This window comes from Cottoperca gobio, chromosome 20, assembly GCF_900634415.1.
Source record: "Cottoperca gobio chromosome 20, fCotGob3.1, whole genome shotgun sequence".
Classification (NCBI taxonomy): domain Eukaryota; kingdom Metazoa; phylum Chordata; class Actinopteri; order Perciformes; family Bovichtidae; genus Cottoperca; species Cottoperca gobio.
This window is the reverse complement of record NC_041374.1, coordinates 6,908,246-6,919,370: the sequence shown is the minus strand read 5'-3', so window position 1 is coordinate 6,919,370 and position 11,125 is coordinate 6,908,246. Positions and strand designations below refer to the sequence as shown.

General features: G+C 38.6%; 1 protein-coding gene across 2 annotated transcripts in view; it reads right to left on the bottom strand.

Moving 5' to 3' along the window:
- Positions 1–2,884: 2,884 nt before the first annotated feature.
- sh3kbp1 (SH3-domain kinase binding protein 1) overlaps positions 2,885–11,125 on the bottom strand; it is a 31,466-nt gene continuing 23,225 nt past the window's right edge. The window contains exons 8-19 of one of the 2 annotated variants that reach the window (XM_029457876.1): positions 10,805–10,871; positions 10,297–10,391; positions 10,067–10,162; positions 9,899–9,950; positions 9,726–9,797; positions 8,156–8,291; positions 7,955–8,025; positions 7,708–7,814; positions 6,423–6,560; positions 5,899–6,110; positions 5,738–5,801; positions 2,885–5,093 (exon numbers count right to left, since the gene is read on the bottom strand). In XM_029457876.1, coding sequence (XP_029313736.1) covers positions 5,055–5,093; positions 5,738–5,801; positions 5,899–6,110; positions 6,423–6,560; positions 7,708–7,814; positions 7,955–8,025; positions 8,156–8,291; positions 9,726–9,797; positions 9,899–9,950; positions 10,067–10,162; positions 10,297–10,391; positions 10,805–10,871 — 1,149 coding nt within the window. In that variant the 3' untranslated portion in view covers positions 2,885–5,054. The remainder of the gene's footprint in view (positions 5,094–5,737; positions 5,802–5,898; positions 6,111–6,422; positions 6,561–7,707; positions 7,815–7,954; positions 8,026–8,155; positions 8,292–9,725; positions 9,798–9,898; positions 9,951–10,066; positions 10,163–10,296; positions 10,392–10,804; positions 10,872–11,125) is intronic. The other variant, XM_029457877.1, reaches the window with a different exon arrangement.

The window sequence follows — 11,125 nt, the reverse complement described above, 5'->3', positions numbered from 1 at the left end:
GGGTACTGAATAATACTGAAGAGCTACTTGTTTGGTACAAACTTCCTGAATAACATAGTTGCACGGTTCACCTTTAATGATAATATTATCATTAATAATAATAATAATAATAATAAATATTCATACATGTGAAGAGACTGTCTGATCACATGTTAATGTTAATTATTCATCACAATGATTATTAACAATGATTTATGGTAGGAAACACAGATATATTTAAACATGCAACATTATTTATTTATGTTCTCAATCTATTTCAACATTTGAAAGTCAGAGTTATCACATCTCTGATATTTGTGTAAATATCTTTGTTGACAGTTTTGTATGAATGAGCACATTTGTAGCATTTTGTTCAAAATCAAACCAGTTATATTTTAGTACAAAGTATCACTTCTGTAAAAAAAACATTAAGAAATCATTAACTGTCACATCTTCAGATCATATCCTGTTTGTACAAACACTAACTGTGTAACATCAGAGAGTGGAGATCACATCAGAACCTATCTTCTTCTCTTAGAACAGTGTTTTCAATAACATCATTGCACCTTTCAAGACCTCTCCGTCGGAAAAGGCTTTCTTGTACTTTATTTAAAAACGTGCAGCTCTAAATGAAGCTTCCGATGCTTTCTGTGACTTGTTCACCGGCCTGGTGTAAACAGACTGCTGCTGCTTTAACTCACAGCTTGTTCTGCCCGCAGTGCTGCAGCTGGTAGTTAGTTAGTTGGTTAGTTAGTTAGTTAGTTAGCATGGTAGCTTCTGTGACATGTACCGAAGTGTTTCCACAATTGTGCCGCTTTGCCGTCGCCCCGCAAATGAGACAGACACACTTTTCTTTCACTGTTGTAAAAAATTATTCTTCCTCCCAATCATTGTGAAAATAGTTTGTTTTCTTTCGCTTTTCTGCCAATGTTTAGCGTAAAAAACGCACCTCGCGCCCCACCGTAGCTGCTCCGGCTAGCTTGTCTCAGCGAAATGGGAAATGGAGATTTAGCTTGAGGAGGGTCAGAGTTCATATACATAAAAAAAACAGCAAAAACAATTAAATACACATTTTAGATGGAGCTCCATGGCGACTAGTGCTATTTTTAGAACATGCCCTGCGGGCTACTCACGTAGTGCCCGTTGGCTACCTCTGATCTAGTGCAAATGCAGCAAATGTATTAGATTGGGTATCCATCAGCAAAAATTCTAGCTGCCTGGACATCAGTAAATCTAAATTAGGCCTACTGCAACTTTTGCTTCAGCATATTCAGCTGTTGGCTTCTGTAACACATATAGCTAATATGATCTTCACATTTGTTATGACCTAGTTTGTACCATCTCTTTAAACCAGCAATAACTACTTGTTTGGCCACTTGGGGGCATCAGAAACAGGTTGTGAACACATAATACATATTATCACCTTTTAAGTTGATATGGTGAACTTGTAAGTATGTAAAGTATTGCTTGTTTACACATCCAATAGAGCAACATGATCATTCATTTGGAACTCTTCAGGAAAATATGTGTCTCTTTAGCTGCTAAATGCTCTACTATGTTCACCTGCTATGTTTTCTCACTGTCTGTCTGCTGTTTTGTGCTAAGCAGTTAAAATATAAAATTATGCGGTGGACTTTTCAAAGACAAGGAGAGTCTGCTGAAGGAATCAACGAAATTGTATTATGGTAAGAGTATGGGACGAGGGACTAAAAGTCTGGATATTCCGCCATCTGCTGCTTCAATTTTGTCTCTCTTGTGAGTCCCCAAACTTTGCAGTACCCCTCTAAATGTGTTATTAATTTTCAGTTAGTTAGGTCTTCTTAAAGTCCACGTAAAGCAATAAAACATGTGTTATTAACCACCCAGCCAAATTTGAATCACTGAAACTAAAATCTGCAAGTATATAATAAGGTTTCAAAAACAAAAGAACATTTCTCCACTCTGAACCTCCGGGCGTGTGTCCGGTGAAGGCGTTGAAACCAAGCCCAATTATGGGGAAGGTGCAGCCTCTCTAAAATGTACTATTCCATCCTGAGGAATGGATGCTCCATGCTCTACATGGGCAGAGCACCAGACTTCGACCCGATAACCTTTTAGCCCTATGCTAACTTGAATGGTGATAACAAAAAAATGTAATTGTTCGTTCTAACTAACTTGGTTGTGATTGGACAGTGCGTCCAGTCCTGGAACACAAACGTGTGAACACCCCGAATGACAGGGACACAGAGGAGGTCGGTAAAGAGACGAACTGTATCGGTACAAACTGTATGAATTTTCTTGATGGTCCACTGGCTGTGGTAAGTAATACCTCTTTCACGCCAATGACCGCGGTTGGACTAGGGTTATGTGAACCGTGTTCAACCCTTCTATTGTCAATTCAAAACACAGGTTTATCCCTGGTCATGACTATTTAGATACGACCTGGGTCACAACCCGGAAGCATTGCATACTAATTACCCGGACTTTACCTGTGTTCCGACTGATGGTCTAACTGCCTCTTTCTCAGTCCTGGATCAACTTTTGTTCATTACTGCAACACATACTGTTTTAATGTTCACTATTAGCTAAGGTTTTTCTACAATTAATTTCCCAAAAACTATGTTTTCATTAACTATAAGACATCTAAAAACTACTGTATACTGCAATAGTGAAGTTGACTGACATGGCAGTTACATCTAAATGAATTGCAGACATTCTGTGTTGGGTTCAGTGTCCGTTAAGGCTGAATCAGGACTTTCACTTCTCTTTGTTCAGTCAATTTCCACCTGTCACAAACAAATATATGCTGAACTAACAGTTTTCTATAAAGGAGAACCAAGTGCGACGGAATGGAACAAAAGGCTCCTTAATGTATTTTACCAGCAGACAATTAAAAGAAAATGTGTTTAAACAAAATGTGCACACGTACAGTACATAATAGCATCTTTATTACACAGAAATATAAAAGTATATATATTTATCACTATCCTGGAGAGAAAGGACCAAGTCAAGAAAACAACTTGTAGACTCAGTTGTAGCAGTTTTCTTGTTGTCATATGAAAGAAAGAAAGACAGAAAGAAAGAGAGAGAAAAAGAAGAATTTGGAGTGAAAAACAGGAAGGCCACAGTGACGGGTTGCCATAGATTCTGTGCACATATAAGGAAGGGAGGCAAACAGCCGTACATGCTGCCACACATACATGCACACACACATTTTTATCTTTTACCTGTGAGGTCCTTTTACTGACTACATTCCTAAAAACCCTGTCTTTACCCTTTATCTGCTGCCAAAAAGAGCACCAGAAACATCAGATGCACTTGGATCTCGGTTTTGATTTTTTTGGGGTAGGGAGGTAGGGGGGGGGGGGGGGGGGGGGGGGTGGTTGACGCAGCCAGCACAGCTGTTTCTAAATGTTTCTGGAGTCGTTGTGCAAAATCACAAAGAGGTAAAATAATATGTTTTGGTCCAGAAGGCTATCTTGACTTGATATTTCATAGATAGTTGTGTTCATGCAGTGAGATGTGCTTTTCTTTGCATTTGCAGCCACATATCACAGCACAGTTTTGAACAGTTTGGGAAATATGTTCTTTTGCTTTCTTGCTGAGAGTTAGAGAAGAAGTTTGATGTCACTCTCTTGTCTGTATTTGAAGTATGAAGCTACGGCCAGGAGACGGTTAGCTAAGCTTAGCATGAAGAATGGAAACAGGAGGAAACAGCTGTGCATGTGTCAAAAGGTAACACAAGCCTACAGCCTACCAGAACTTGTAAAGCACAATCATTTACATATTATACCTCTTTTTGTTTCATCCATACAAAAAGTGTAATTGTGACAATTTGTGGTTTTAGGGAAGGTTATGTAACAGACAGACAGATTTCTTGTGACTTTCTGAAGTCTTGTTTTCATGTTAAAACCACAAATTGTCTTTTTTACAGCTTGGCAATTACTGAGCTTTAAAGGTGCTGGTAGGCAGAGGTCGTTACCTTTTTACAGAGACAAGCTAGCTGTTCACCCCAGTCTTCATGCTAAGCTAAGCTACTTAGCTATTGACTTTAGCTTCATATTTAGTGTACAGACATAATCGTGGCATTAATCTTCTCATTAAACTCCCAGTAATAAAGCAAATAAGCGTATTTCCCAAAATGTCAAACTATTCCTTTAAAAAGCACCTATAGTATACATACTTGTGTTATCGTAAAACCACAGTACTCTGTACTTGTCATGTTGATTATACTTAATTAAACTGATAGGGGGAAGGAATCATGATGTGCTTATAATTTTAGCTTCCCAACAGGTATTTACAAAAATAAAGAATTAAGACACTGACAAGGGAAGGGTCAGGAAAATATGTTCAAATGCCAGTGCTGTTAATGGCTGATGCTTTGAAAATTCCCTGCCTGCAGTGTACCATAGAAACATCAAGCTATGTGTGTCAAACATTGTAACCCTAACGACAAGAAGTGTAGACTTCGTTCAACTGAAATCCTAACTTTAATCTTGCCCATTGAAGAAGTTATGATCCGGCCAAAACAACCTCACTTTACAGAAATGTCCCTAATCGGAAGGTCTAAAACAGCAGTCCTCACATGGATGGAAAACAAGACACACACACACACACACACACACACACACACACACACACACACACACACACACACACAAAGTGAAGGCCGCTGAGTGGACACAGACCAGCACAGAGGTTGTCTGAACCAACCAGGCTACGAAGGTCGAGTTCCAAATTTCCTTCACACTTATAAACAAAAAGTATCAGCGAGATCGCCACGGCAGCCTCTGTGTCATCATTCTGTAACCGTGACAACACACAGCCAGTCAGTACCAGTGGCACAGCAAGCTTCGACAAGATAGCAGTAAACTTAACAAGAAAAGCCTCTTCAAAAGAAGAATAAAGAAGTAAACGCAGGATAAGGCGGCGTCAGAAGGGGGAAGGTGGCTGATTCCATGATACTGTATTTTTGCTGATGTTGATCGTGATGATCATTTGGCACAAACTTTGTTTTGGCTGAAGTGTCTCGGCCAACAGTGAGAATGTTTTCAAATGTTGGCCTCCGATGTGGTGATAAGATGATGCTTTAGTCTTCATTTCGACAGGCTCTTCTTTATGTGCTCTACTTCCATCTGTTAAACAAAGACAGTACGGTTGAAGAGTTTAGCAGCTGCTCAAAATCCTCTCCGGATGCGTTAGAATTAATCATTTTCATATTCAATAAATCCGTTGATAATCTTTTCAATGAATTAACAAATTCATTCATTATTTAGTCTACAAAATCTCTCAATTTTACAGTCCCCAAGGTAACATTGTGTAATTACCGTAATTGTTTTTTTAAGACTAGTCAGGACTTTACTGTGTTGTGATGCTAGTTTAATTTTAATCCAGTCAGCAAATACTTTTGGCTTTTCTAGTATATCAATAACTAGTACATATACTGTAATGAACAAAGTCGTATTGATAACGCATGTTTGTGTGTGCGTGTGTGTGTGTGTGTGTGTGTATATATATTACTATAGTTTGTAGCAAAGTATTTCTTGATTGCTAAATCACTTTTAGTGCCGTTTTAGTTCACGTCTGGAGCATTTCTCCTCACAGACTAAACAAATAAACACTTATTAAACTAATATAAACCCAATATATAAATTAAATACATATTAATAATACATAGTAAGATATTACTATAGAGATTACATGTATTCACTTTTTGCCATTGATTTCTGAACCTGCTTCATTTGTTTGTTTCATTAACAAACATCTTCATGAATCTCACCTGTAAACTAACACGAATCTTCTTCTCGTCATCCAGCGCAATGGACAATTGCTTCATTTCCTGCCTGCAGTACACACAAACACATCAGCATTATAATTCTGATACACCCAGTCATGTAAGCTAGTAGAGACACAACCGTAGGTATATGCTGTATAATGTACCTGTGCTGGCTCTTCAGCAGTTCTACGGAGGACCTCAGGTCTCTCAGCTGGCTCCTGAGTTCCTCCAGTGTCGGGGGGGTCAGAGGTGAATGCCGGAGCTCGGGGGAGGGGCTCAGACCCGAGGAGGAAGACGGGGATATGGGGCGATGGACTGCGTTTGGCGGGTTCAAGACAGAGGGCCTGGTGGGCAGTGGTGCTTTACTGTCAGGTGCCTGAAGGCAAATTTAAACACATGTCAGTGATATTAAGAATTTAGAAATTATCATATTTTCCCCATCTAAAATATAAACTGGTAGTTCTGCTTTGGTTTTATGAATCTGAAGAGGTTCCAAGAAAGTTATAAATCCAATAATTAATAATATTTGGCATCAGTCATTAAACTGAAATATAATACATTTGCCAGGAAACATAGTGTAAAGTGTGTTTGAGGAACAAAAAAAGAAAGCGGCTCAGAAACATGAACATCTGTAATGTGGTGCCCTCTGCTGGATCAAATATATAGTGAAGGGTAAAGGTGCACGTACAGAGATGGCGGGGACTCCTTTCCTCAGGGAAACCTCTACAGGTCTGGAGGGGACAGACTCCGCCTCCTCTTTCCCTCTGTCCTTCTCCTTCCTGTCCTCCACTGCAGGGGAGTCCAGATCGATACTGGACAGGGAACCCTGCAAGAGACAGCGATGGTCTTATTTATTCAGTGCAAAGTCTGAGGCTTTCAGAAGTAGTCTATATAACATGTTGAATTAAAACAGTCATAATCCATAAAAACAGCTCCCTCCAGTTCCCATTATTGCTCAAACGAACATAAAACTGTTTCCTGTTGTTGAACTAACTTTCATATTAATCAGGACAATCGGTTATCCACAAATGCTTAATACTCATACTGAATGCTACGACATTAGCATGGACACCAGACAGAGTTGAAGCTGTGTCCCAGTTTCATACACTTAAAGTATTCACTTCATACTGTATTCTCATTTCAACTGGTTTTAGAGATTAGAATTACAAGAAATGAATACACTTAAAAATTAAACAATGAATAAAATGATACTGTCAATGAAACTTTTACCAGAATTGATTTTGTTTTTTTGGAGCTGTTTCACCACAAGTGACAATTTGTTTCAGGGCTGAAAATTAATCATTTAAGTAATTTATTAAGCACAAATCCAAGCACATTTGTTGGTTCGGCTTTTCTGCTTATTTATATTTTATGTTATTATAAATAATACAATTTGAAGATGACTTCTTTATTATTTATATAATTGAAAAAATGTGTTTCGATGGTTTGCAGTTTTAAGTAGCTCCTCCATGTACTATGTCCATTGCATTGTGACCACTGACGGAAAGTAACTAAGTATGATACATATTATGATGTATTATTATATGTTAAGATAAAACTTTATTGACACCTTGGGGAAATTCACAAGCTACCCAGCAGTTTATAAAAGTAATTGAAAGGAGCCCCACCTTTACCAGCTTTAACATAAAGTGATGAACACATGAATGCATCAATAACTATAATCTAATAATTGAATACACATTCTGAAATGGGCCATTTTGTATAATGAGTACTTTTACTTTTGGTCATTTTGATGCTAATATCTTTGTACGAAGTAACATTTTAAATACAGGACTTTCACTAGGAAGAGAGTATTTCTACACTGTGGTATTACTACTTTTACCTAAGGGAAGGATGTGAGTACTTCTTCCGCCACTGATTGTGACACATTAGTGTACGTCAACAGCATACTCAAAAATCCAGTATTTTAGTATGAACGTCCTTCATGACAAGCTGACTACAAACACACTCACAGGTGTGATGATCTGTGAGCGAGGCCGGCGGTCTGAGACCCTCGGCCGCGATGCTGTCGGATGAATCAGCTTCTCTGTTGATGCCACCACTGCGTCGAGGTCCACATCTGCACACATCGCAAACACAAACACACCTGATTAGCAGCAGCTAAAGTTTCACATGATACAAACAGAGAGCGCTCCGACAGTTACTGAGGCACCATATCTTGATCTCTGATTGGGCGATACTCCTGTCAGTCAAACTCACCAGTGTCATGTGACCTGTCAGTGGCAGAATCTGGTGTCGAAGCCCCACCCTCAGATTTAGGGCTTTCACACCTGAGCAGGTAAACCATACGACAACATTAGGCTGTATACGCTCAGGAGTATATGTGATTTTCTTTCTTTCGTAAGAGCCTGTGTGTGTCTGTGTGTGCGAGTGTGTGTGCGTGAGTGTGAGTGTACTGACGCTAGAGTGGGCGGCCTCTCTGGACGCCGCGGGGGTTGGGAGGAAGAGGAGGTGCTTGTCTTTGGGGCAAGGGGTTTCTTGGGAAGGATAGATGAGAGGACAGGCTTGGGGATGTCTCCAAGCTTCACCTCTTCACCTACACACACACACACACACACACACACACGCACACACACACACACACACACACACACACACACACACATACAAAATCATACAAACACCCATGGATGTTCAAAGGGAAAAATACCTAAATGAAACAACATACTGAACATAAATACACACATGTAAAGGGAGAACGTGCTACTCACTCACACACAGACATGCAAAACAGGGTGAGGGCAAGGAAGGAGAGAAGAAGGTAAAGGAGCTACATCTGACCCAAAAGAGCTAAAGCAAAGCCAAAGAAGGTTTTAGAAGAAAGAAAAAAAGGTCTGGAATTAGAGTTAAAAAACAAAGAAAACAAGAAGCAGAGAAATATTATTGGAGGGCGATAAGGACCAAAGAGGATCAGGAAGATCAGGTGAAAGCGGAGGCAGAAGTATTTTTATGTAGGTTTTGGTTTATGAGTTTATGAAGTGATGTATATGAGGAAAGAAATTGCAATTCGTTACAGAGATTGTGCTCTTTTTTTCCTTTCCTTTTTTACAAAGTATTATAGACACATCCCCATGAACTCACATTGTAGCAAATCTGTAACACGTCTTCATCACTAATGAATCAAGGAAAATAATCTCACCCAAATGGCAGATTCTCCACTTGCTACAAATTTGAGTATTATAACTTTTTTTTGTTCCTTTCTCCTGTGACCCTGTTGAGGTACCATTGGACTAAACTACCTAAATGTGAAAAAGTGAGCATTTCATTATATGTCCCCTTTTAAACTAGCTCTACCTCAACCAGCTTCAACAGCAAAAGGCTCTGTATGCATTGATGCATCATTATTAACAATCTAATAATGTCATATGATCATTTATAAGTACATTTTCTGGTCATTTTCTGCAGGACTTTTACATTGCTGTATTGATCTAAGTACTTATTCCACCCCTGCTTACTAAAACTCTGAAAAAGCAAGCTACTTCGGACAATCTGGGGTCAAATATTTGGCACGCTCCTTTTATTTGTTTGCTATTGATACGGTAAAATGAGACAACTGGAAGCTTGTGTTTCAAACCAGTTGGTGCCGGTGTTTGTCAGATCAAAACCACATTGCCCAAAGCTTCCCATTGCACAAAGAATGATGTTGACAGTGTTTCTTCAATCAAAGCTTTGTTCCTTTGCTTTGCAACGAGCACAAACACGCTGCAAGGGATTCTTCTTCTGCTCTTGTTTCAATAGAAACCTGATGCATGTTAGGCTTCATTTACAACTGGAAAACATCACCCATATCTCGTGTCACACTGAAATTGTATCTCTTTTTTTATGCTGTAAAGCTATCCAGCAAATCAAAGGCTGGATTAGTAATATTAAGCACGTTAGTTAGTGATCTCTCCATTGCCAGCTGAACAGATGAGCAGAAAGTTGCAGGTTGACGGTGGGCTGAGCAGGACCAAAGTGGTCTAGACTGTACCTCGATCCTGGTCCCTCTGTGGTAGATGTTCAGGTCGCTCAGGAGGAACCTTCTTGACCTCTGACTTTCTATCTACAGGTCAGAGTTTTTACAGGTTTGTTTTTTGTATTTCTCTGTCATTGTCTCTCTCTCAGAAATAAAAAAGTGAGGAAAGAAATAAGATGATACTGTACCTGTGGTTTGTTTAGCTGAGGGTGCACTGGGAGGAGGCGGTTTCTTTGGTCTCTGGAAACACACACAGAAACGTTACTAAAACTTTAAGAATGTATCATGTGTTTGAGACTTTGTAGGCGTCTAATATCACGGTAAACAGTCAACTTTTGCACGTGTGCCAAAATTACCTCTTTCTCCGCTTCTAGCAGCTTGACAAAGTTGTCTGGGAAGACACCTTGCCTTCCCCCGATCTCCCCCTTCCACCAGCCTGCATCAGCACACTCCTGGACAAAAGACAGCAAAGTGTTTGGTCTGTGTCGTGTATGTAATGTGTACCTGGATGCAAATGTTTCTCGCCTGCGCAAACAAATTAAACTAACCTACACATAAACCGAGTTACACACACAAACTGATTTACCTTGGTGATAATGTTGATAATTTCCCCCTCTTTGAGGGACAGCTCATCTTCATTTTGTGCTTCATATGGAAAGAGGACTTTACACAGCTCCCGCCCTGCCAATAAGACAAAGTCAGACAAGAAAAATAAAGAACTGAAAAAAAGAAAGTCACCATTAATCGATGTTTCCAAATATTCACAGTGCCTAGATAATTAAAAAACAGATTTAGACCTCTTGAGATTCTCTCTCCCTCCACCCCTCTATATATATATATATATATATATATATATATATATATATATATATATATATATATATATATATATATATATATATATATATATATATATATATATATATATATATATATATATATATATATATATATATATATATATATATATATATATATATATATATATATATATATATATATATATATATATATATATATATATATATATATACATATATATACACACACACATATATACACACACACACACCAATAAAGTTGTAACATATCACCTTTGGCTTTGCCATCAGGTTCAGTCTTCATGGTTTCCGGAGCACTCGCTGCTTTCCCCTCGTTGGCCTGAGTGAAGGACAGATGAAAAAAAACATTTAGACACAAATCTCTTCCTCAGATGCACTTACATCTGCAGCAGATATCATAGTTTTGTAACAGTTTTTTTTGTTTCAGTTTGAACTTTTCCCACAAAATTGTGAATGAAATCTGTTTCACTTCCATTTTATACAATAGATAAGTTCAACATTTCCAGCTATTGAACTCCATTGTAGAAACTGCTACTTTAGGTAACCTAAACATTAGCCCTGATTTGTGACTCT